The sequence below is a fragment of the Myotis daubentonii genome, chromosome 2 (genome assembly GCF_963259705.1).
Source record: "Myotis daubentonii chromosome 2, mMyoDau2.1, whole genome shotgun sequence".
Classification (NCBI taxonomy): domain Eukaryota; kingdom Metazoa; phylum Chordata; class Mammalia; order Chiroptera; family Vespertilionidae; genus Myotis; species Myotis daubentonii.
In genome coordinates, this window is record NC_081841.1 from 220,423,099 (window position 1) to 220,449,093 (window position 25,995).

At 61.8% G+C, this 25,995-nt stretch overlaps 1 protein-coding gene across 1 annotated transcript in view; it reads left to right on the forward strand.

The window, feature by feature from the left end:
- Nucleotides 1-25,995, forward strand: part of DLGAP2 (DLG associated protein 2) — a 71,279-nt gene that overhangs the window by 32,754 nt on the left and 12,530 nt on the right. The window contains exons 5-9 of the mRNA XM_059685839.1: nucleotides 1,676-1,895; nucleotides 12,427-12,770; nucleotides 13,803-13,844; nucleotides 19,368-19,453; nucleotides 21,409-21,824. Coding sequence (XP_059541822.1) covers nucleotides 1,676-1,895; nucleotides 12,427-12,770; nucleotides 13,803-13,844; nucleotides 19,368-19,453; nucleotides 21,409-21,824 — 1,108 coding nt within the window. The remainder of the gene's footprint in view (nucleotides 1-1,675; nucleotides 1,896-12,426; nucleotides 12,771-13,802; nucleotides 13,845-19,367; nucleotides 19,454-21,408; nucleotides 21,825-25,995) is intronic.

The window sequence follows — 25,995 nt, forward strand, 5'->3', positions numbered from 1 at the left end:
TGGGATGCTGCGAACCACACCGACCTTTCCCCGCTGACGCCCTCGGGGACGCCCCCGGGTCCGAGCCGCGGTCTGACTGCCCACGGGGAGCCCTTTCCACTTCCGACGCTCCCTGGCGCTCGGGGACCGTCGGCTCGCTGCAGGCAGGTCATTTCTGTCCTTTCTCGACCAATTCGAGACCCTTCTCCACCACCTCCCGTTTGTCTGGGAAGAGTCACGTTCACGCTGGAACCCCGCTGAGGAGCTGCGGCTGGCACATCAGCCGGACGATCCTCTCCTAAACTGCGCTCCTTGTCGGACGCACACGCAGGGTTAACCCCCTCGCACAGGAGGGCTGGCGGAGGTTCCCACGCTTCCCTCCTGAGTCCCTGCCCTTCCTCCCACCCCGGCCTCCTCCACCTGGTCTCAGCCCCGTGTTCACGCTGTTAGATTTCCAGGGAAAGCCTCCCGATATGGCTCGTGGGACACATGAGCGTGTTACCCCCTAGAGACCTGGGGCCGTGTCACCTGCCCTCCACGAGGCCCACGGCCCAGCCTGCCTCTGCCCCAGGATCCCCCACTATCCCAGCCCCGATCATTTCCTAAAATACAGGTGGGCTCAGCCGGGCTGCCTCAGTGGTTGAGCATCAACCTATGAACCAGGAGGTCACAGTTCGATTCCCTATCAGGCCACATGCCCGGGCTGCGGGCTCGAACCCCAGTGGGGGGGCGTGCAGGAAGCAGCCGATCCATGATTCTCTCTCATCATGGATGTTCCTATCTCCCTCTCCCTTCCTCTCTGGAATCAATAAAAATATATTTTAAAATAATAACGTGCAGTTGGAACTTTCAGAGTCCCAGGTGACTCCACACCTGGCAGGTAAATCGCAGGCTTGGAGATCATCACCTGCTGAACTCCAAATGAAGTGAGGGCGCTCATGTCACAGGCCGGGGAAGAAAAGGGGGGGGAGGCAGAATGAGGTGATGGCCCTGGTGGAGGGCAGACAGACCCCCCCAGTCATCGGCTCCTGCTGCTGCCTGGGGACTGGACAAGCTTATTGACAAACGGGCTTGGTCTCCATGGCGACGAGGAGAGGCAGAGGAAGTAGCCTGTAGTTTGAACGCGGCCTTTGCAGCAGGTACTGTGCTAGATTTTCAACGCAGCCCCTCGAACGCAGTCACACCTGCCGGCCGCCCTTGAAGCATCGGCTTGGGGTCCGCAGGACGCCCCGGCCGGCTCGGAACTGGCCGCTGGCCTTTGCGTTTAGTAGGAAATAGCCCACCCTAGCGGGTTTGGCTCAGTGGCTAGAACGTCGGTCTGTCGACTGAAGGACTCCGGGTTTGATTCTGGTCAAGGGCACATGCCTGGGTTGCAGGCTCGATCCCCGGCCCAGGTCGGGCCTAGTGTGGGAGGCAACCCATCAGCGTGTCTCCCACATCGTGTCTCTGTGTCTCCCCCTCCCTCCCACTCTCTCTAAAATCCATGGAAAATACCCTCAGGGAGGATTAACAACAAACAACACAGCCATCACCCAGCGATCACCCAGTGAGCTCTTTCCCGAGCTGACGTCGGGTGCTGATGTCACGCTCCCCGTGCTGGGCGTGGGACACTCCTCGGAAACTGGTGGGTTCCGTGCCCGCGGGCCCGGGTGTGCATGGCGGGTCTCGCCACCGACCGCGCCCTTGCCCGTTGCAGATGAGCGAGGCGGAGGTCAACGGGCAGTTCGAGTCGGTGTGCGAGTCCGTCTTCGGCGAGGTGGAGTCGCAGGCCATGGACGCCCTGGACCTGCCCGGCTGCTTCCGGACGCGCAGCCACAGCTACCTGCGCGCCATCCAAGCCGGCTATTCCCAGGACGACGAATGTCTCCCCGCGCTGACGCCCTCCCACGTCACCTCCACCATCCGGTCCACGGCAGGTGAGGACGCGCTGGCGGCGCCCCTGGCGGGACACGGGGGGCGTCTATCCCTGGAAAGGGGGCCCCTCGCGGCCGGGACGGTCTAGTCTCAGACGCTGGTAACTTTCCCTCCTGCTTACGTAACGTAGTCCTGACTGCGATGGCATTTTGGAACGTTTCCTTCATAGGTGACTTTTCTTTCTTCTAAGAATGAAATCCATAGTTGTCAAGGTTTTAAAAATAATCAAGTCTGCCCGGCCTGTGGGGCTCAGTTGGCCGGGTGTTTGTGCCTGCACAGGGGGTCAGGGTTCGATTCCTGGTCAGGGCACAGGCCCGGGTTATGGGCTCCATCCTCAGTGTAGGGCGTGCAGGAGGCAGCCGATCCATGATTCTCTCTCATCGTGGATGTTTCTCTCTCTCTCTCCCTCTCCCGTCCCCTCTCTGAAGTCAATAAAAATATATTTTTTTTAAAAAAGAAAGAAGTGTAAGCACTGCTAATTAGAAGACGATTGCTTTTTAAATGTCAGCGATTAGTCGATTGCAGCAAAGCCCGCGGGTGCACAGGTACGCGGGCGCCTATGTGGCCGCGTCCAGCCCGCGTCCCCGCCGCTCGGTAAGCGAGCCCATAAACGTGATTCATTGCCGCAAGCAGACCGGGCGCCGTGTAAATTCTCCGGTCGTCTTTGGGCTCCGCGGATCCAATGTCACCGTTTCCTTCCGTTCTATGGCAGCCACATCCACCCCGGAAAATTTACCGCCGGAGCCGCACCGCACGGCTCATATTTTTCCGCGCCGTCATATTTCTGTAACACGATGAATAGCCATGGCCCGGAGGAGCCCGTAAAGCAGAGCAGGCGATAAAATTCCACGAGCTGCCCGTGCGGCGGAGCCGGCCGCTCAGGAGCTCGCCGCGCTGACGAGCGAGGTGACTGGAATACATGAGGCTTGGGACACAGCGACCGGTCACACAAACCAAGGGCGTTCTCAGAAGCCCTGGACGTAAGGCGTTTGTGATCACCTGCGCTGGGAGCCAGAGTGGGGCCAGGAGTCAGGGACAGAGCAGAGACAGGGGCAGAGCGGGGACAGGGCCAGGGACAGAGCGGGGACAGGGACAGGGACAGAGCAGGGCGAGGGCCAGGGACAGAGCAGGGACAGGGCCAGGGACAGAGTGGGGACAGGGCCAGGGACAGAGTGGGGACAGGAACAGGGACAGAGCAGGGACAGGGCCAGGGACAGAGTGGGGACAGGGCCAGGGACAGAGCGGGGACAGGGCCAGGGACAGAGCGGGGACAGGGCCAGGGACAGAGTGGGGACAGGGCCAGGGACAGAGTGGGGACAGGGCCAGGGACAGAGTGGGGACAGGGACAGGGACAGAGTGGGGACAGGGCCAGGGCCAGGGACAGAGCGAGGACAGGGACAGAGCGAGGACAGGGACAGAGCAGGGACAGGGACAGAGCGAGGACAGGGACAGAGCAGGGACAGGGACAGGGACAGAGCAGGGACAGAGCGGGACAGGGACAGGGACAGAGCAGGGACAGAGCGGGGACAGGGACAGGGACAGAGCAGGGACAGAGCGGGGACAGGGACAGGGACAGAGCAGGGACAGAGTGGGGACAGGGACAGAGCAGGGACAGGGACAGGGACAGGGACAGAGCAGGGACAGAGCGGGGACAGGGACAGGGTCAGAGCAGGGACAGAGCGGGGACAGGGACAGGGACAGAGCAGGGACAGAGCGGGGACTGGGACAGGGACAGAGCAGGGACAGGGACAGAGCAGGGACAGAGCGGGGACAGGGACAGAGTGCGGACAGGGACAGGGACAGAGCAGGGACAGAGCGGGGACAGGGGCAGGGACAGGACGGGGCCCAGGAAGCGGTATCGCTGGACCAGAATCAGAGCCTCTTGCTCGCATGGAAAAGGCTTCAGCCAGACTTGGGGGCGGCCACGGGGATTACAAACTAAGACCTTGTGCCGCTGGGAGGGCCTGCACTAACTGGCCCCCTTTTGAAAATGTTTTTATTGGTTTTTAGAGAGAGAGGGGGGGAGAGGGAGCGAGAGATAGAAACATCAATGACGAGAGAGGATCATCACGGATCCGCTGCCTCCTGCACGCCCCACACTGCGGATCAAGCCCGCAACCCAGGCCTGTGCCCTGACCGGGAATCGAACCGTGACCTCCTGGTTCACAGGTTGATGCTCATCCACTGAGTCCTGCTGGCTGGTCTGTTAAATATTTACAGCACGGCTTTCCTAAGTGGAATCGAGACGGCATGCCACCGTCGTCTGTTTACTAAGAGTGTGAGAAGCACCAAAGAAATGACAGGTCGCTACTGAAAAAGGCGGAAAGACACCAGCACGGGGAGGGCCTCGCACTGCGCAGGGCGCACGCGCTGAGCTTCCAATGTGACTGAGAGCGTCCCAGTGCAGGCGAGACGGGACGCCAGTGGTTTTGTGTTAACATACGGGGGAGATCGGATGCTAACCTGACGTGTCATGGCCGTCCTTTGTCGATGTGTGTGTGTGAGGGGGATGGAGACGATGCTGACAAATTGTTTTCCTTGTGGTTCTAGCACCAGCTCCTGAAAATAACTCCCTAACAAGAGTCGTTTTCAAAAGCAGTCGCAGTGGTGACTTTGGAAAATAAGATTTATTGAAATGTTTCTTTTTGCAGAAGAAAAGTGGGTGTGACTAGTTAAATGTTAAAATAGATGCATGGGAGGCCCTTGTTAAGAATTCGGGAATATGAGATAAACGTCTCTAGGATGTCCCCCCAAAAATGTGTACGCACTTCGAAAAATTACAAAGGCAGTGTTTACTGAAATACGTTTCCTTTCGGGCCGGCCTGTGCGGCCCAGTGGTTGAGCCTTGACCTAGGAACCCGGGTCCGATTCCCCGTCAGGGCACAGGCCCGGGGTGCGGGCTCCATCCCCAGGTGGGGCGTGAACAGGAGGCAGCCGGCCCATGATTCTCCCTCATCGGTGATGTTTCTGCCTCTCCCTTCCTCTCTGAAATCAATCAAAATATGTTTAAAAACCAAGAAAAATACATCGCATTTTCACAGTTGAGCTCTCAGCTGCTGGCGTGCGTCCACTTTGGGGGGACCCTGGATTTGGGGCGCCCACAGGCAGCGGCTGCTGGCGGGCGTTCGCTGGCCTGGGGTCTTCAGCACCCGTTTCTCACTCAGCCCTCGGGGCCCCTGGAGGCTCAGCCGAATCGGCCCGTTTTCTCATCTTATCTGCAGCCCCGCCGGGTCCAGCACCCGCTGCTCAGCAACACGCCCCCCCTCCTTGCACCGTGGACAGCCCTACGCGTTGCTGGGTGTCCTCTCCTTAGACGGAGGGGCTCAGAAGGCACCTCACCTTCATTTCACACGCGGCGGCTTCCGCGCCCGCGCAGTGACGGACGGGGCAGATGCACTTGTCGAAATGTGCACGTCACCCGATTTTTCAAGGGCGGGAGCCGTGTGGGTGCCGTGGAGGAAAATGCCAGAAAATTGGAGGATAATGATTTTGCTCCGGGTCAGAAATTTTCTCAGCATATGTCACAGCGGATTCGCGGAGTCATTAAAACAAAGGGAAAACCCGGGCGCGGTGGCGAGCAAACAGCCAGAACCCATCCCGTGGTATCGCTCCCGTGTCGGGAGCAGCCTGTCTCTCCAGGGGACATAACAGTCCCGGTGTCCGGTAACCTGGGGCCCCGGGAGGCCGCCCTCCTCAGCGCCAGGTGCAGGCCTCTCCCGGGCCCCCTCCCCGGGCCTCCCACACCCACCCTCCCGCCAGCGTGTGATTCAGAGCATCTTCCCGTCCGAGTCCTGAATGTTGCTCACCTTCAAAGGCCTTTTGCCATGGAGGTGCCGCCCCAGGACAGGGAGCAGGACGTGCACTCGGGGGTGGGGCATTCCATGATAACGGGGTCACAGTGACGCCGTGGGAGGGCACGGCAAATGGGTGGATGGGGGGAACCCACCCAAGGCCAGCACGGATGCCGCTCAGACAGACAGAAGCCTGGGGCGGGCCCACTGCTCCTAGGCCCTCGAAGCTAAGCCTCGTCATGAGTCCACGTTCATGACGTGACCCCGAATTCAGGTGCGGCTGCCTGTGGCCGGCTCTGGGCTTCCCGCCTGTGGCGTCTCCTCGGGAAGCCGAGACCGACCCCTTCAGCAGGAGGCTGTGGGTGCCTGAGGCCCGGCGCCTCGCGGGGGAGCCAGAACAGTCCCTCCGAGTGCAGGCAGGACCCCCTCCGCCCCTTCCCTGGCGGCCGCCGGCTTCCTGGCTGCAGGAGGAGGCATCTGCTTGGCCGGCACAGACCTGGGGCTACGATCCCAGCGGGCGCCGTGCAGAGCGCCGCCGGCCGGGAGCTCGGGTTTATGGGCGCAGCCCCGCCAGCCAGCGTCTGAGGGCTCTCTCCCCAGGACGACCCCCGGGATGCGTGCACAGGAGCCGCGGGAGGGCATGGTCCTTGTTTGGGGGGGGACCCACGGCTGCGTCTTCCTCTCCGTGACAGTCACTTGAGATTGCGACGACGTCGTCCCCACGGCAGGTTCCGGGCCGTCCCATGTGCTCACCTGACCTCGTGGGAGAGGCAGGCAAGACTTAGGCTGCGTCCACTGAGCGTGTGTGAGAGGGAACACGTCGCCAGTTAGGGATCGTCTCTACCCGGCAGGGAGCCCTGTGAGAGGCACCGCCCGCCCACACCAGCGAGGCGCTGGGACAGGACAGCCCTGAGTCGGGGGGGAGAGGGGGGGCTGCCCCAGCCTCGATCCCTGTCTTCTCATACGGAAGCATTTCTACGACAGACCTTGACTGTGCGGTGAAAGCCGATTCATTAAAGCAATTGGAGCAGCACCTTCATTCAGGAAGGAAGGCAGATACACCTGCACGTCCGGCTTATGAAGCTCAGCCTAGGGCCTGGGGTCAGGGTCAGGCGCTCAGCTAATCTGAAGGGCGAGTTGGGTCTCACACCCTCCTGGTACGGGGTCCACAATCCCCTGGTGAACACTTCGGTGCAGATGAATTCCCGGGTCCCTGGTGACTTGGTGGCGGCCTTCCCAGAATTCCTGAGAAGCACCTGCAACCTGATTTTGCCAAGCCCGAGGCTGCTGGCTTCTCTGCTGAGGGAGGAAAACGGCCCTTTTCCCCTCCCCCTCCCCCTCCCCCTCCCCTCCCCCTCCCCCTCCCCCTCTGCATTCTCTCCTCAGGAGGATTTTAGCCATTTGCTCTGGGTGCTGGGCTGGGGGAGATAATGGCTTGTTGGTCCAGGCTGGCTGCACGTGGCCCACACGGATGGCCTTGTGTCCACTTTCTCTCCTGCCTCAGTGTCCCTGCCCCTCCTGCCCTGGGACCTGTCACAGCCCTGGCTTTGTTATGTCACTAATCGTTGCAATGGAAGGTCATTTTCGTCTCCTTGAATAAAGAGACAGTAGTAACCCCGCATTTTTTTTTTTTTTACTTTTTTTTATTGATTTTAAAGAGAGAGGAAGGAAGAGGGGGAGATAGAAACATCATGATGAGAGGGACTCATTGATTGGCTGCCTCCTGCAGGCCCCCTACTGCCCTGACTGGGAGTGGAACCGTGACCTCCTGGTTCATAGGTCTGTGCTCGGCCACTGAGCCACGCGGGCCGGGCTCAGCTAAGCTTAAAGCGTCGCATTCCTGGAGACTGGACAGTCCACGTGTGTCCCACTGGACAGTTACTGCTGGGGGGACGGGGGTGGGGGAGCCACACCCCACATCCTGCCTCCCTGGGTGCCTCGCCCTCGTGCCCTCCAGCCCGGCTCAGCCTGGCCCTGCGGACGTCCTGCGCTGAGGCCACCTCGCGGCTCCTCACAGCCTTCAAAGCCGCGGCATTCTCAGGTTTTCTCCAGAAAATCCGCGTCCTCCTCCCATCATGTGATCTTGCTAATGTTCGCAGGGAAGTGTCTCGAGCCCTGAACAGCTGCGGTCACTGTTCCGTCGGCGACGCAAACAGCCAGTCGCTCATTAACACACGTGAAACCCGTCCGCGTGGTGCAGGCGGCCTTCGGGAAACCTGTGGGCGGGGCTGCGTCCTGTCCGTCACACGTACGCGTGGAGCCGGCAGTGATCACCGTGTCAGGCGGGACCGTCCCAGGCTGAGCAGTGCCCTCCGCATTGCTCGGCTTCTCCAGCCCGCAGACGCGCGCAGGCAGGCGCAGGCTTGATTGCCGTAATTCCTCTCACGCTGTCATCTCTCAAGTCCTAATTAAGAGCGTGCAGTGGGTCTGAGCGGGGCTGTTACATTCACACAGAGCTCCGCTGCGTTCAAATGCATTGCATCTTGATTGCGGATTTGTGCCGCCTACGGTCCGAGGCTAATTTTTGGGTTTCCTTTTTGGCTTGCAAATGACTGCCAGGACGGAGTCCAGACGCTCGCCGCATTCCAGGTGCCGGCGGTAATTAGGCGTGTGGTTAACGTAGCGATGTATTCACCGAGATGGCTCCGTCACGGGGAATACGGGCCGGCAGCCTCTGTTGCATCTGGGCAGTTAGCTGGTCTCAACGTGTGTCCCCACATTCTCCTGCCACAGACGTGCCAGTCCAGCCCCTCGCAGACCTAAAGGCACGTCCTGAGGGTCAAGGTCAGTGGCTCTGGGTCTCGGTGGGACAGACGGGAGGAGGCGCACTGGCATCTGCTTTGCATCTCCAGTCCCTCTGGAGCGCCTGGGAGATTGGGCTGCGGGCTGTCAGCACAGCAGCTGGGCTGTGACTGGCTTAGCCATCTGGCCGGTAGGGGTGTTGGAGGGGCAGCGTACGATGCGGCCTTGTGCCCACGATGGAGATAAATCTGCGAGTTTGGGCGCAGCGTCCTCCCGAGAGCATCCTCCTACAGCATCGCCCTGACATTGTCCCCCGACAGCATCCCCCCAAAAGCGTCCCCCGACAGCATCCCCCCGACAGCGTCCCCCGACAGCATCCCCCCAAAAGCGTCCCCAGACAGTGTCCCCAACAGCGTCCCCCCGACAGTGTTGCAGCTGCGGCCTCTGACTTGCCGCCTGGCAGTGCCCTGGACTCGGGGCTTGGAGAGCCTCCTCAGAGGGGTCCCGTGGCACCCCTCAACCCCACCGACGCCGGGAGGGGCGCCGTGCCTGGTCCAGGCCTCCGTCTGCCGACAGGGAAGGACTAGCCGCCTGAGCACCGTGTCCCTTCAGCATCTCCCGCTCCACTTCACAGTGTCCCGGAGACCGCCCTGAGGGCACCCTCACGGCTCCTTCGTGGTGAGCAGGGAGCTGACCTCTCCTGTGGGACAGGCTCAGGGGAGGCCCTGGGCGAGCTGCGCCCCCACCCCTCGCTTCAGACGACTCTCAGCAGCTGACCTGGTCTCCAGACTGACCGGCCGTGGGTTGGCAAGCACGGTGCATTCTCCCCTCTCCCTGCAGGGCGCAGCCACTGGGGAGCCAGCAGGGGTGCGCGTGGCATCGTGCACACGGCATCCTGCACACACGGCGAGGAAGTCAGCGACAGGCGTTAAAGCCAGAAGGACGCTCATCTACGCCGGGACTCACATAAAAATAAAAGTAGCCGAGGCAGCCCTGGCCAGTTTTCTCAGTGGTTAGAGCGTCTGCCTGCGGACCTAGGGGTTTCGGGTTCAATTCCCCATCAAGGGCACATACCTGGGTTGCAGGTTCGAACCCATGCTTGTGGGAGGCAGCCAATCGATGTGCCTCCCCCACATCGATGTTTCTCCCTCTCCCCCTCGCCCCCCTCCCTTCTACTCTTTCTAAAAATCAACGGAAAATATATCCTCCGGTGGGATTAACAACAACAGAAACCCAGCTGGTGTGCTCAGTGGTTGGGCGTCAACCTATGACCCAGGAGGTCAGGGTTCCATGCCCAGTCAGGGCACAGGCCTGGGTTGCGGGCTCGATCCCCAGTGTGGGACTTGCAGGAGGCAGCCCCTCAATGATTCTCTCTCAGCATTGATGTTTCTGTCTCTCTCTTCCTTCTCTGAAACCAATAAAAGATATATATATTAAAAAAGTAAAATGTTAAAAATATAGAGTAGTCAGGTCGTCAGCTACTTTAAGGTCTTAAGTAATCATTTAATTTTTTATTTCAAAATCACTCGATCGCTCATCGTTAAATTAACCTGGTGTGATGTTTGGGGATCCCTGTCTCTGTGGATCCGTCTGCTCCCTGAAGACGCAGGAGCCCCAGTAGAATTCTGCTGCTGAATTGAGTTGAATCTCCGTGGCGTTTAATGGCTGCCTGGCGTACGCGGAGCCAATGGCAGCGGCCCAGCGGTGACGGATGCTTCCGGCTTCGATGATGTATTCTCGCTCTGTGTTCACACGCACAGAACGGAGACAATTACTTTTGCCCAAACTGCTCAACTGAATAATTGAATGTTTTTCCTGAATGTGCGAAATGATTTTTTAAATTGTTCATTTGAGTCCGTGGCGGCAAATTAACGCGATCAGACGGTCGTTTTTTATTCTTTCTCTCCCGTGCTCCGCGCCTCCAGTCCTGTCGGCAAGGAGCCTCTTGGGAAGGGCGGTCCCATGGGGTCGCGGCCCCCACATGGGCGGCCAGAGAGGGCGGCTGAGTAGTGAGTGAGCGGAGGAAGGCTCGGCATCCCGCTCGTCTTGGAAGATCCCGGCCCGTGTGGCTTTCGGTCCCCGGGGTATCCATGTGCCGCGATTCTTTACTCGGGACTGACGCCTGCGACTTCATCGTTAAATCAAGAAAGTCCAAAAACATTCCGTTAACCAGGAGTGGAAAAGTGACTTTTTGTTGTGCTATCAACAGGCCCGTTCCAGGGCACGGGCGGGACCGTGTCACATGTTACGGGCCCCTGTGAGCAACATGGGAACATGCAGGGTGCGTGTTACATGCCTGTCCGACACCTTCACATACAAGCCCCTCTCGGCTTCCGCATCACAGGGGAGAGGGGGCTGCGGCTGGTGCCTGGACGACATGCGTGTCTCTAAATCCGTTTCTTTAATTTGTATCAAACGTCTTCTTCTCAACTACCTGGTGTCGGTTATTTATTTCTACTAAATCCATGTGTCGGTTTCTCCGTGGGGCCCGTGTGTAGATAGAAACACTTCTCGTGTCCATTCGAGAATTTCCCCTCCCTGTCCAGCACCGGGGAGCCCGATCGGCCGGCTCCTGGCCTGGCCCCCCAGCCGGGCACCCGCGGTCACAGCTGAGTGGCCATCTCCTCCTCCCCTCTCTGTCCTCAGGCGGCCAGAGTGCCGAGGAGGGCAGTGCCGACACCACCACCACCCGGCTGACCCGGAACAAAAGCAGCCTTGCTTCTCCGAACCCGGAGAATCATGCCTTGACCGGCCTGTGCCCAACCGTGTGCCTGGGGAGGCGGATCCACGTCGGGAGAAAGTGTTGTTGTTGTTTTAATACATATTTTTTCATTCAGAGAAGAAGGGAGAAGAGAGAGAGAGAAACATCAGTGAGGAGAGAGAATCATGGACGGGCTGCCTCCTGCGCACACCCCCCCTCCTGGGGATGGAGCCTGCACCTGGGCATGTGCCCTGACCAGGAATGGAACCCTGACCTCCTGGTTCATAGGTCAATGCTCAACCACTGAGCCACGCCAGCCGGGCTCTCCGTTATTGAAATGCTCACCCATCGTAAGCACTTTCAGGTGACACAGGGAACTGGAAGAGAAAACAGTCACCCTGGACCCTGCCTGGCAGGTGTAGATAGCTCACCTTCCCCACAAATCTATTCTATCTTAACGTCTATGTAATTTAGTATTTCCTGCTTTTCTTTAAAAATATATAGATAGATAGATTTCCCATTGATTTTTAGGGAGAGTGGAAGAGAGAGGGAAAGACAGAGAGAAACATCGATGTGAGAGAAGCACATCAATTGGTTGCCTCCTGCATGAGCCCTGACCAGGGCCCGGGCTGGGGAGGGGCCTGCAACCCAGGTATGTGCCCTTGACTGGAATCGAACCCAGGACCCTTTGGTCCTCAGGCTGACGCTCTAGCCCAGGGGTGGGCAAACTTTTTGACTCGAGGGCCACAATGGGTTCTTAAACTGGACCGGAGGGCCGGAACAAAAGCATGGATGGAGTGTTTGTGTGAACTAATATAAATTCAAAGTAAACATCATTACATAAAAGGGTACGGTCTTTTATTTCAATAGTTTTATTCATTTCAAACGGGCCGGATGCGGCCCGCAGGCCGTAGTTTGCCCACGGCTGCTCTAGCCACTGAGCCGCACCGGCTTGGACAGAATTTTCCGGCTTTTCAAGGGTCTCATGAAGTGAGCCTTTCCCCGTGATGCTGTGACCGGGTGAGAATCGGGGCGTGACTGCCTCCGTCCCGCGGCCGGAGTCACTGAGCGCGGGCCAGGGTGGGTCTCGGCGTGTGGATCACTCACTGTGGGAAGTTCTCGTGTCCCGTCTCTGAGCGCGGCGCTTCCTGCAATGACTGCGAGTCCCGGGGCCGGACGCTGGGAGGGGCTCGCTAGCGGGTCGCGGGCAGGGAACACGCGGCCGCCGTGGACTGCCCTCCTCACGGGGGGAGGCGGCGAGCGCGCCTTTGCTGACCTGGCCTCTCGTGTGTCTTGCAGCCGCCGTCTCCTACGCCAACTACAAGAAGACGCCGCCGCCCGTGCCCCCCCGGACCACCTCCAGGCCCCTCATCTCGGTGACGGCCCAGAGCAGCACCGAGTCCACGCAGGACGCCTACCAGGAGGGCCGCGCCCAGAGGGGCTCCCCGTGGGCCCAGGACGGCCGCGGCCTCTACAACTCCACCGACAGCCTGGACAGCACCAAGGCCCTGAGCCTGGCCCTGGAGACGGCCGCCCAGCGCCACGCCGCCGACGGCCCGAGCCCGGGGCGCGGGGACAAGGCCATCCTGGCGTCCAAGGCCGAGGAGTTCCTCCGAGGCCGGCTCACCTCCATCGGCGTCCAGGTAGCCGCTCGCTGCCGCCACGGGAACGCGGGTCGTGTAGAGGCAGACACAGCCGGGCCCCGTCTAGTGGAGCCGCGGCCTCGGGGCTGGGACGCCAGGCGGGTCTCGTCCCCATTGGCAGCCGCAGGTGCATGACTACGCCCCCCTCCCCCACCCGAGGCTCCATCCCTGACCCAGGCCCGCCCTGCTGCCCGAAGGCCCCCTCCCCTCTCCTCCCCTTTCTCCCCTCCCTCCCCTCCCGCCCCTCCCCTTCCTGACCCAGGGCATGGTCTAGGGGCCATCAACGGCTGGGAGAGCAAGGGGTTGGGTATTTCTTGTTGAAGAAGGACTTTCTTGTCCTGTTCTCGCAGAGCTTGCCTGCCTTGCAGCCAGCCCGGGGCGGGGGGCGGGGGGGGCGGGAGGCAGGGGGGCGGGGGCGGGGGGGCGGGGGGGAGCCCCAGACAGAGAGAGGAGGCCTTGGCTCTGACCCGGGCTGGTGCCCACGGCCACTCCCACGTGGGTCGCCCAGGCTCCTGCACCAGACAGGACGCTCCGGGGCTTTTGTGTGGCCATGGCCACGACGAGTGCCACGTCCCGTGGTTTCAGACCATGGAGAGCCCGGCGCCCGCCCAGGATGCAGACCTCAGAGCAGGCGGCCCATCTGCCCCTGACTCTGTCCGGGGCGTCCATCCCTGTGCGTGGGAGGGGCGGGCGCGGGGCAGACACCTAAGCCCGGGTCCCAGCCCGGGAGCCGCAGGGCCGTGGCTGCCCCAGGAGACGCCCTGACCTGTCCCCGTGACCGCCCCGCTCACCGTGACGTGGGAGGAGCGTCCCCGCGCCCTGGGCAGACAGGTTCCGCTGACTCCGTCACTCCCCGTTCGGCCCGAGTCCAGCAGACGTTTTAAAAGTCGGGGCTTCCCTACCGGGGCCGAGGGCACGGAGCCGTGGCCCCGAGAGCGAGGGGCGCGCGGGCATCGGGGACGGGAGCGGCTGGGAGGCCCGCGGCCGGTCCGCGAGCCGGGTCCCCACACTGTGGTTCGTTGTTTTGTTTAGGATTCTGAGTTCCCAGAGCGTCAGCCATACCCAAGGTCGGATGTAAGTACCAGCGCTCACAGCCCGTCCGCATGAACTTACTTACCTCCTTCCCAGACTCCTGCGACGGCTGTCACCCCAGTCCTGACGCTGAGTGCCAGGCACTGTGCTGGGAGCCCATCCCTGCGGGGACCCCACCCCCCCTCAGCACCCCACCCCCAACCCCGTGTGCGATCTGCTCCAGGTATGAGGACTAAGACGGCTCGCACAGTCCGGTAACTTCCTGCGGCCACAGCACAGCCCACAGGGTTGTGGGTCACGTTTCAAGAGAAGACTTGTGAGGTCCCCCGTCACAGCAGATTATCCGGCCCCCACTTCCCCCCCACACACACACACATCACCCCAGGAGCTCCTGACGCCTCCTCTCACCCCCGTCCCACCCGCCTCTGCCCCACCCGCTAACACGCAGTCACACAGCCCTCTCCCCAGACGCCTTTCTGGATGCCGCCCCGCCCCTCCCCCCAGACTGTGTTCCATGATGGCCGGCTGGGTCTCCCACCTCATGGCCACCCGGCGCCTAGCACAGTGCCTGGCACGTAGCGCGTGCTCGGCCAGTGTCGGATGAGTGAGTGGACAGGGCGTGGGCGGGGCGTGGATGGTGAAGATGAGTGTGACACAGGACGCCCGTGTGTACGGGATTCAGTGAGAACAGTGCGCAGTCCGTGTGAGCCGCGGAGGAGCTACGGGCAGATGGAAGTGCACTCACAGCCACGGAAATGCATTGTCACAGACCCTGGTGTTTGGGTCAAGAAGAGGCCGAGATGGAAATTGATGGGGGTGGGAGCCAGCAGGGAGCAGAGAAAAGCAACAGGCGGCCGCCAGTGACGGGCTCCCGTGGGGGCTTCGGAGACGCTAGGACGGCTGAGGCGTCCCTGTCCTCAGGCCCAGTCACAGCATTGGCAGGGACGCCACGCCACGTGCCCTGCCCACCACATACCCACCCTCCCATAACCCCGGGCGCCGGGCGCTATCGCGGGGAAACCAAGGCTTGGGTGAGTGACTCGCCTCAGGGCGCGTGGCCAGCGGGGTCCAGGCCTCGCTGAAGCCAGGAGGGTCAGGTCTCGCCATGGGCCTCTCCTCCCCAGGAGGAGGCGTGGATTAGGAGAGGCGGCGTGTCCCCGGGGCTGCGCTCCGGGCAGGGGCGCTCTATCCGCAGCTGGTAGATGGCTGGCATGCGATGTGCTTGGCCTCCCTGGGCAGGCGGTGCCCCCGATCACTTCACCCCTGGAGCGCTGCTGCCGGGAGCTTGGGGAGTATGGTCCCCACGTACACACACAGCAGGGAGCCTCAGGGTGTGGTCAGTGTCCCTCCCCTGAGCAGGGCCACACCCTGCAGAAGCCCAGGCCCTGAGCGAGGCTGCATACAGTCCTGGCAGCCTCGGTGCCACTCATCGCGGGCCCCTTCTGCTTGGGTCTGCAGGGCTGGGCATGGTGGCTGGGCCATGGTGGATGGGCCGTGGCAGCATGACTGTGGCTGCTGGGCCATGGCTGCAGGGCTGTGGCAGCTGGGCTGTGGCTGCTGGGCCATGGCTGCAGGGCTGTGGCAGCTGGGCTGTGGCTGCTGGACCGTGGCTGCTGGGCTGTGGCTGCTGGGCCATGGCTGAAGGGCTGTGGCAGCTGGGCTGTGGCTGCTGGGCCATGGCTGCAGGGCTGTGGCAGCTGGGCTGTGGCTGCTGGGCCGTGGCTGCTGGGCTGTGGCTGCTGGACCATGGCGGATGGGCTGTGACTGCAGGGCCCTTTCCCTTGTGCAGCCTGGCCGGTGTCTGCCGTTGTCCTGAGCCGCCCTCACTCTCCTCATGACAGTCAGGACATCAACTATTTTCTTTGTGTTTGTTTTTTTTGTTATGTGCAACTTTGTTGTTGTAGAGGTTTTACTTTTCCTGTGTGTGTGTGTGCGCGTGTGTGTGCATGAGTGTGATTGTGTGTGTGATTCTGTGTGTGCATGTGTCTGTGTGTACACATGTGTGTGTGCGTGCGTGTGTGTGTGTGTGTGTGTGTGTGAAACTGTCAGAAGGGTTGCCGGAGCCCCGGTCCCACAGTGGGGCTGAAATCCAGGACCTTCAGGCACCTGCCCAGCCCATCTCTAAGGTGGGACGGGCTCCCTGCGCCCTCCGCAGGTGCGAGCCCGGAAGCCTTCCACCCTTCACGTTGAGACCCCCCAAAGCTCTGGTCCCTGCTGGGATCCCAGTTGGCCCGTCAACCAGAGCTGAGCCCCCCACAGTGCAGTGCGGAGTGGGGAGCACCTCCTGGCCATGGGGGTGTGGGATGGGTCCCTGAGGAGCGTGCGGGGACTGTATCAGAGCCACGCCTGCCTGGCTGCGTGCAGGCTGGGCAGGCGGAGCGGAGTGAGCGGGGCTGAGAGCACGGAGCTGCGGCTGAGCTCAGGAGGCTCTGGGCCCGTCCCCCAGCACCCCTCCCGGGTCCCTCAGAGACCAGGGGCTCAGATGACAGCTCATCAGCCCTGACACCCTGCAGATCCAGGCCACACTCGAGACAGGGCCCGGGCACACGGGCCTGTCCTAACATGCACGCACACATACACATGTGTGGGCACTTGTGTGCACATACATGCACAACCATGGACACATGTATGTGTATGTGTGTGCACACACATGCACACGCACACACTCCCCCCCTCCAAAAAAAGACTCCTGTTTCTTAAACACGTCAGGTTCAGGGTTGTCCTCCCTCCCACCTGCCTCCGGCATTCACTCAGGAGCTGCTCTGACCGTGGCGGGGGGCAGGGGGCGCTCTGGGTCCCAGGGGCCTGCACAGCCTCTGCGAAGGCGCCACCGCTCCCCGAGGGGACGGTCCCCACGCATCCGTGAGCCGCACACACGGCCGCATGGCGCTCGCTCAGCACGGGGGGGTTCACTGACTCACCTCCCTCCTCTGGGTCCAGGACACGGTGGGTCCCGTGGAAATGAAGACAAGCGTGTGTTTCTCAAAACGGAAATGCGTGCGCATCGCACCCGGAGTTTCCTCCTGGAAGCGCCCCCCGATTTCCTTCCCGCGTGCGAGGGAAGTTCCTCTCCCTGACGCTGCTGTTTCCGTCTGCAGGGAGCTGCCGCTCCCGGGCCTCTGAGACGGGGGACAGTGAGCTGCCCGGCCGGGGTGCTTATCACACGCCCTCCAGCCCTCCCTTGTTCTTCCGAGCGGTCCTCCCTGAACCCAGTGCCCACGTCACGGCCGCCCGGCCGTCTGAGCCCGAGGCCAGAGGTCAGGGGACAGTCTCTGTGGACACACGCGGGCCTGGCTCCGCGGCCAGGGCCTCGTGCCGCTCCAGCGAGCCGTCCATTCCCTCATTTCTGAGATCAGAGAGAACGGCCCGTGCCAGCGTCCCCCGGCCATCGCAGGATCCGACCGCCCCGAAAGCGATCCTTTCCCTCTAGAAACAGTAGAATTTGCAGGGAGAACCCGTGCCGACCGGAGAAGAGAAGAAGAACCCTGTGGTTGTGTTTGGCTGCATTTGTACCGTGTGTGTGAGCGTCCATGAGTGTGTGTCTGTGGGTCAGTGTCAACCCACGTCGTGTCCTAAGCATCCCGGGTGGTCCAGCCATGGCCACGGCCACTTCGGAGGCACATGCTGTGCCGTGAGTCGCCGTCACGTCCCACATGCATGCCCCCTGCTGCCCCTGCCGTGCCCGCCGTCCCCACCCCGCCCCGTGTAAACATGCTGCGGTGACTGCCTCCCACAGGCAGGACGCACGGCCGTTCCTTCAGACAGAGCCCTACACGTGGGCGAAGGGAGGCACGCCCGCTGGGCACTTAGGATGCAGGCAGAGCGCCGCCCGGTACGGAAACCGCTGGACGCATCCCTGTGGGCTGAGTCCCCTGGGCAGCGGCCCAGTGGACAATCGCCACCAACATTGCGCCCTGTTAGCCTCTGACCAGCCCCACAGGCCGGGAATGTACTCACAGGAGTTGCATGCACGCCACACACAGACGCATGCTCACAGCAGCAGCTGTGTAACCGGAGGTCACCCTCATCCCTGCACGGAAGATGAGTGAGCAAATGGGTTCTGCTCACGAAACGCCGTCCCACGCAGCGACAGGGCAGGCAGCCGCGTTCCCCCAGGGCCGGGACAGCATCCCGCGCGCCCCGGCTTTCCCCGCGATCCCCTCGTGTGCAGCAACATCGGACACAATCTCCACAGCCAGCAAGAACGAGGACAGATGCCTTAAAGCCACAGCGCCTGACACAGCAGGTGGGGTTCCCCCCAGGACCCGCCTCCTCCAGCAGCTTCCTCTCACAGCCCTCAGGGCACGCCGCCAGCCGGGCGTGACTCCCAGGCCTGTTTTCAGAATTACACCAACAAAATCGGGGTGTGCCCGACCGTCCCCCGGGGCCCAGGCACCAGCAGGTGCCCAGGGTTGAGTCTGGCAGGAGCAGGTCCGTGCAGAGTGCGGCTCTGTGATGGGAGAGATCCGCTGTGAGCCCTCACTCCGCCCCGCAAGCTGGGCACCTCCCGGCCGGTTACTCACCGTCTCTGATTCCCCAGCCGGTCAGCGCGGCGAGACACGAAGGCAGGTGCCATGTGGACCACGTGTTTGTTACGCGCTGAGCACAGTGCCTGGCGCGTGGCGAGCATGAAGTCAGTGCCCGCTGCTGGTGCCATCACCTCTGTGAGCCACCAGTGAGCGGCACCTACTCCTGCGGAGGCCGCGGCTCCGCCTTCGAACAACCACAGCTCACGGTCACGCTTGTTGCGTCGTGGCCCTTTGCCCGCGTGGCTCATGGGCGGGCGTCGCCGTACTGTGCACAGGGCAGCGATGGCCGACGTTTCTAAGAAAAGACGTGTTTCACAGCTTCGTTCTCACATTTCGGATTGAGATCGCAGTCCCGTTGGTCGGCCTGGTCATGTTTCTTGTGAAAAGGGGATCATATTCACGACTAACCTAACCTTTGGTTCCGCAGCCCTTTCCCGCTGATGTGGGTGGCGGCTCTGTTTTCACGGGAATCCCCGCGTGTGGGTGTCACGCTGCCGACGGCGCTGTGTGGGTTTGGGGAGACTTTGGCCAACGCGGCCGCCAGGAGGGCCCCGCGTGGAGGCAGGTCTGTCCTGTGCTGGCGTCCCCCTGCGGGCGCGGCCCTCCTGGCGCCTGTGGCGGCTGCGTGGCAGAGGCGGCGCCTGCCCGTGTCCCCTGCCCCGGCCTGACCCCTCCGTGTGTGTGGATGTGGATGCAGACGCCCGTCGGGCTCCAGTGACTCGCCCCCTTGTCGTTCGCTCTCTGGTCCGCGCTGTGCTTGCTTCCTCCCCCGGAGGGTGTGGGAGAGCCGGGAGGCCCGGTGGTAGCGCAGCCCAGCAGAGCCGGGCGCGAGTGGTTGTGTGGGATCCGGTGAAACTCAGTGGCACACGGTCGCCAATGAGTGCGTGGCCCTCTCTCTGTGGTTCTCCCGGCCGCGTGCATCTCTGCGTTAATTACACAAACGCGTAATCAGTTGCAGCCAGGGAGCACACACAGGGACCGTCCCCGCCCAGGTCCCGCGTCCCTGCTCTGAATGCCATGTTCTGTGTCGAATTAGGTGGAGACCGCCACGGACTCGGACACGGAGAGCCGCGGCCTGCGCGAGTACCACTCGGTCGGCGTGCAGGTGGAGGACGAGAAGAGGTAACGCAGCCCCTCGCGGACGCGGCGTGGCCGGGCCTGAGCCGCGGTTTAGGGGCCTGGTGGCCGGCTTCTCGGTCAGGCCGACCAACGGTCATCCATCCGTCCTGCCAGCCCGCCATCCGGGCGTGAGCCAGCGTCCGCGGGGCTGTTTCTGCGGGAGGCGGGAACGACCCTCCGGAGCCGTCTGGCATCTGCGCGAGCGGACAGGCCGACTCGCGGGGACGCGTCCTCTGTCCAAGGAGCTGCCTCCAGCAGCAGCGGACAGAGCCTCCCTCACACGCCTGTAACTGTTTTTTAATTCAGTTTTTTAAAGTCTGTTTTTATTGATTTCAGAGAGAGAGAGAGAGAGAGAGGTGGAAACATCAGTGATGAGAGAGAATCATTGATCGGCTGCCTCCTGCACGCCCCCCCTCCCCCACTGGGGATCGAGTCCACAACCAGGGCATGTGATGTGCCCTGATTGGGAATCTAACCTGACCACCTGGTTCATAGGTCGATGCTCAACCACTGAGCCACACTGGCCAGGCACTCCAGTGTTATTTGTTGTTGTTGTTGTTGTTAATCCTTACCTGAGGATGTTTTTCCATTGATTTTAGGGAGAGTGGGAGAGAGAAGGAAAGGCAGAGAGAAACATCGATGTGAGAGAAACACATTGATTGGTTGCCTCCCTCATGAGCCCCAACCAGGGTCCCGGCTGGGGAGGAGCCCACAACCAAGGTACATGCCCTTGACCGGAATCAAACCCGGGACCCTTTGATCCGCAGGCTGATGCTCTAGCCACTGACCCACACTGGCTGGGCTCTGGTGGTATTTTTGAAACAAGACCAGGGCCGTCATTTTGTTTTACATTTAGAATAGTATAATCTTGTAAATCTTATAAAACCATTTTAATCATCATTGCACCTTGAGCGTCAGTCTGCATCTCACTGGGAAACTGCGTGCCTGTCACGCATAATAGGGTGTTTTAGAACCCAACCTATAAAGGTTTCTTTGACGGAAAAGTCATTCAGGCCACAAAGTAATGGCCTCCCAGGCTCCCAGGAGGCCTCTGGTACCTGGGCGCCGTCTGCCCCAGGGGACCCGCCCGCTGCCTCCGTCCCACCAGCAGCTGCGGGTCCTCACGTCTTTGCCTTGAGCTCAGTAAGTGGCACAGTCACTCCCGGCTGCGGTCCCAGCTGTGCCGCCTGCGGTCCCGGGGGTGGGGAGCCAGATGTGTAGCTGGGGTGCAGTGTGCAGGAGACGCACACGGCTCTCGCCCACGACATCTGGGCTCCGGTTCGGAGCCTGGTCCTGCCGCCAACCCCCACGGGCTGTGGAGCTGGTGACGCCCCAGCTGCGGTCAGACCGGCCTGCGTGACTGTGTGTGAGGGACTCAGAGGGCAGGAGGCTTGGCGGCCCGGCGGGAGAGGACGCCTGTGCCCTGACACGTGACGGGCGAGACCGGGCGTGGCCACAGCTCAGCAGGCCACAGGCGTCCCCACACGGGATACGCAGCTGGGGGCCGTGCGGGCTTGTGCCTACCGGGCCCAGAGGGCGGCTCCCCAGTGCAGGGCCCTCCTGGTGCCGGAAGAGACTCACATCCCTGGGCATTGTCTGGACCGGGGGCGGGAACCTTTGTCCTGCGAGGGCCACACAGAATTACCCACTTAAAGAGGAGCCTGCTCTGTCCGGTCGAACATTTAACCAGCTCACCGCTGAGGCCTGGGCAGGGCCAGACCAAAGGATCTGCGTTCCCCACCCTGCAGAGCAGACACTGAGAGGCAGGGAGGCGTCTGAGGTCCATGTCAGCCAAGCCGGATGGGCCTGGATGGAGGAGCACCCAGCAGGGAGCACAGGCGTGGGCCAGGGTGTGTGCCCGGCCTGCCTCAGAGGCCTCCCGTCTCTCCCCTCCCTCCCTCCCTCCCTCCCATCTCTCCCCTCCCTCCCATCTCCCTCCCTCCCTCCCGCCCGCACAGGCACGGGCGCTTCAAGCGGTCCAACAGCGTGACGGCGGCCGTGCAGGCGGACCTGGAGCTGGAGGGCTTCCCGGGGCAGGTGACCATGGAGGACAAGGGCCTGCAGTTCGGCAGCTCCTTCCAGCGGCACTCGGAGCCCAGCACGCCCACGCAGTACGGGGCCTTGCGGACGGTGCGCACGCAGGGCCTCTTCAGCTACCGGGAGGACTACCGGGCGCCCGTGGACACGGCGCCCCTGCCCCCGCCCGAGCCCTGGCTGGAGTCGTCCCTGGACGCGGCCGAGAGCGGGCGGGTGTCGCCCTGCCGCAGGGACGGCTCCTGGTTCCTGAAGCTGCTGCACACGGAGACGCAGAGGATGGAGGGCTGGTGCAAGGAGATGGAGCGGGAGGCCGAGGACAACGACCTGGCCGAGGAAAGTAAGCGCCCGGGCGGCGGGCTGGCCCTGCAGGGGGGCGGGCTGACCCTGTGGGCGGCGGGCTGACCCTGAGGGCGGGCTGACCCTGCGGGGAACGGGCTGACCCTGAGGGTGGCGGGCTGACCCTGCGGGGAACGGGCTGACCCTGAGGGCGGCGGGCTGACCCTGCGGGGGACAGGCTGACCCTGAGGGCGGCGGGCTGACCCTGCGGGGGACAGGCTGACCCTGAGGGCAGCGGGCTGACCCTGCGGGGGACGGGCTGACCCTGAGGGCGGCGGGCTGACCCTGTGGGCGGGCGGGCTGACCCTGCGGGTGGTGGGCTGACCCTGCGGGTGGTGGGCTGACCCTGCGGGTGGTGGGCTGACCCTGTGGGCGGTGGGCTGACCCTGCGGGTGGTGGGCTGACCCTGCGGGCGGTGGGCTGACCCTGCGGGTGGTGGGCTGACCCTGCGGGCAGCGGGCTCCTCGGGCGGCCAGGCCAGGGCGGGAGGGCGATCCCCTGACGTGTGTGATTGGGAGTAACTGGGCTCCCTCATCGCCCACCAGTCCAAGGGAGCGACTGGTCAGCGGACAGGGAGTGTGGCTGGAACATCGAAGGCCCGAGTTCTGCGTGGTCAGGTACCACGGCCGGTGGTGCGTCCTCGGTCCCACAGCCACGGGCCTGGGGCCTTCCCACCATTTCTAGTTCGTTGCTGTCCTGGGTTTATAGGAAATAGCTTCGGCTTCATGCCCAGCGGAAGTCGGCGCTGAGCCTGGCCGGTTTGGCTCAGGGGTTAGGGCGTCCGCCCGGGCACCGAAGTGTCACAGTGCGGGTTCGATTCCGGTCAAGGGCACGTACCTCGGGTGTAGGCTCGATCCCCGGCCCAGTCAGGGCGCACGCGATGTGTCCCTCTCACACCGATGTTCTCTCTGTCTTTTCCCTTCCCTTCCACTCGCTGTAAAAAAACAAGGGGAAGTGCCCTCGGTGGGAACTAACAGAATGAGTGAGTGAGGAGCTGCGGCCTGAGTACGGGCGCCGGAGGATTGTTCTCCTTCTGGAAGGGGGCGGGGAGTGCGTTTCCGCTGCCCTGCAGCTGTGTCCCCAGACAAGATGTGTAGCGCCGACCTGAGCCTCTGGGATCTCTGGACCCGGTGTTCGCGTAAACCTCCCACAGAGACGCGCTGAGTGCGTGGCACGGGGCAGTCACTGTCGGGGACCGTGGGTCGGCACGTGGACAGGAAGCGGCCGCGGCAACCTGGACGGCGTCGGCCAGGGCAGAGCTTTCACAGCGAGTGGGGGTCCTGTGAGCGGTGCGAGGGGAGAGGTATTCCCGGCTACTCACGCCTCCTAAAAGCGTCGCCCCCCACACCCCCGCGCGTCTCCCTGCCCTCGGGGAGGGCTGCCGTGGCCTGTGTCCTCGAGGGCAGACACCTGCTGAGTAACTTCCGTTTTCATGGGTCTCCCCACCGCTAGTCAGTCACTCAGTGGGATTGGCTGTGACCCTTGGACACAAGGGACAGAGGAGAGACCGTCTGCTAGCTTGGCTAGCTTTCGGGGTTTTCATAATTTCTTGTGTTTTTAAAAGAATGATTTTTAAAAGTACTTTTTTACTCATTTCAGAAAGGAAGGGAGAGAGAGAGAGAGAGAGAGAAACATCAATGATGAGAGAGAATCCTTGATGGGCTGCCTCCTGCTCGCCCCACACTGGGGATCGAGCCCACAACCCGGGCACGTGCCCTGACCGGGAATCGAACCGTGACCTCCTGGGTCATAGGTCGATGCTCAGCCACTGAGCCACGCCGCCTGGCAGGGTTTCTGCATTTCTGAAGCTGCCCTGCTCTCCTGTCTTCTGGTGTCAGGTACCTCTCTGCGCGCTTAGTCATCAAGCTGAGATATTTCTCTGTAAGAGGGGAGGTAGCCTTAGATTCTAGTCTTAATTTTAGGAACAGATACGCGGTTATTGGTCATGGAGCTTTCAGGAAGTGAAGATGAAACGAAATGGCCTGTGAAACCAAACTCGAGGCCTGGCTCTTGAAACCTGCATTCCACGGGACAGTTTTTCCCAAACGCGATTTTACACTCAGGCTCCCTGGGCTGATGGGTGCGTAGACTCACTCGTCCTCTGTGGTTCCGAACGGCGGTGCCGGATGAATGCTGGTGCGGGGGCGGCGTGGGGCACAGGCTCCCGTGTGCCTGAAAGGTGGGTTCGCTACCGAGCAAACGTCACTACACAAGGGTGGGGACTTTCGTGTTAATCATGTTAAACCGAGTGGGAAAAGGACATAAAGTGACCGCCCCACATGGAACGTTTCTGGTATAAAAGGATTTGTTCCAAAGCTGCAGTCATGTTGTTAATCCCCACATGAGGATATTTTTTTCCCATTGCTTTTCAGGGAGAAGGAGAGAGAGAGAGGGAGAGAGAGAGAAAGAGAGGGAGAGAGATCGAAGCGAGCGAGACTGGTTGCCTCCTGCACTCACCCTGACCAAAGGCGGGGAGCAAACCCACAACCCAGGTATGTGCCCTTGACCAGGAATCGAACCCGAGACCCTTGGGTGCTTGGGCCGACGCTGTAACCACTGAGCCACACCGTTCAGGGCAAAGCCATAGATCAGCCGTGGGCAAACTACGGCCCGTGGGCCGGATCCGGCCCGTTTGAAATGAATAAAACTAAAAAAAAAAAAAAAAAAAGACCGTACCCTTTTATGTAATGATGTTTACTTTGAATTTATATTAGTTCACACAAACACTCCATCCATGCTTTTGTTCCGGCCTCCAGTCCAGTTTAAGAACCCATTGTGGCCCTCGAGCCAAAAAGTTTGCCCACCCCTGGGCTAGATCCTATTTGAGGTCCATGAACAGAGAACTCCCCCTCCCCCCGCCCAGGAACTTCACGGGGGTCTCGCCAAAGGGGTTGGAAGTTCTCTTGCCCCAAAACAACTCTGCCCCAGGAGTCAATGACCTAAGTGACCACAGACGCCAGAGCTGAGGGGGCTGCAGTGCTGTGGTCACCAAGGGGCTCACTGGTCACACTCACACGGAGCTGAGGTTTCTCCCACCTTGTGGAGCAGCATGACCTCTGTGTGGGGCGTGGCCAGCTCTGTGTGGGGCGTGGCCAGCTCTGTGTGGGGCGTGGCCAGCTCTGTGTGGGGCGGGGCCAGATCTCTGTGGGCAGGGCCGTTTTGTGTGAGGACAGGGCAGCTGTGCATGGGGGCATGACCAGCTCTGGGGGACAGGCCATCTCTGTGTGGGGCGTGTCCCTCTCTGTGGAGGGCGGGGCTACTCGCAGGCTGTGCCTTGGCCATCGGGAGAGTGGAGGACAGACAGCTGAGTGCGTGGGCCTCGAGCTAAGTGTGGGGTGCGAGCAGGGCTGGGGCCTGTGTCTGCAGTTTGCCCGACGTTCCGGGGCAGGGACATGGATCCGAGCTGGTCAGTGCCATGTACACGGTGGCCACTGCAGCCTGGGGGTCAGCGCCGCCTCCTGACTCCTGACGGGGACACACCTCTTCCCAGGGGCCGTGGGGCGGCCGGAGCACGAACACCTGGTGCGCGCCCGCTCAGGTCTCCGAGGAGCTGCAGGAGGCAGGGTCCCCACACCTGCTCGGTGATGTCCGACACCCAGGAGCCCCAGAGCAGACGGGTCATAAATAGCCAGACGCTCCCGGCACACTGTCTGCAGAGTCCACAAAACCCGCTTCAGGCCGGAGAGGAAAGGGTGGTGTGAATGTTGTCCTGAAACCTCAGGGCGCCTTTATTTATTATTTTTACTTTTTTATCCTCCCCGAGGCTATTTTTCCAGTGAGTTTTAGGGAGAGTGGCAGAGAGAGGGAAAGACAGAGAGAGACATGGATGTGAGAGAAACACATCGATGGGTTGCCTCCTGCACACGCCCGACCAGGGCCCTGGCCAGAGAGGAGCCTGCAACTGAGGTCCATGCCCTTGACCGGAATCGAACCCGGGACCCTTCAGTTGGCAGGCCGACGCTGTATCCACTGAGCCAAGCCGGCTATGGCTTCAGGGCGCATTTAGACAGAAGCGGGGATGGTGGGAGCCGCGTGAGAAGTAAACTGAAGGAGCCACTACGGCAGCCACTTCTGCACACGCCCAGGCCAGGCGGGACCGGGTCCTGCACATTCGCATCTAACGAGCACCCGGGCTGGTCCGCAGCCCGGAAGGGAACCGTCTCGGCGTTGCC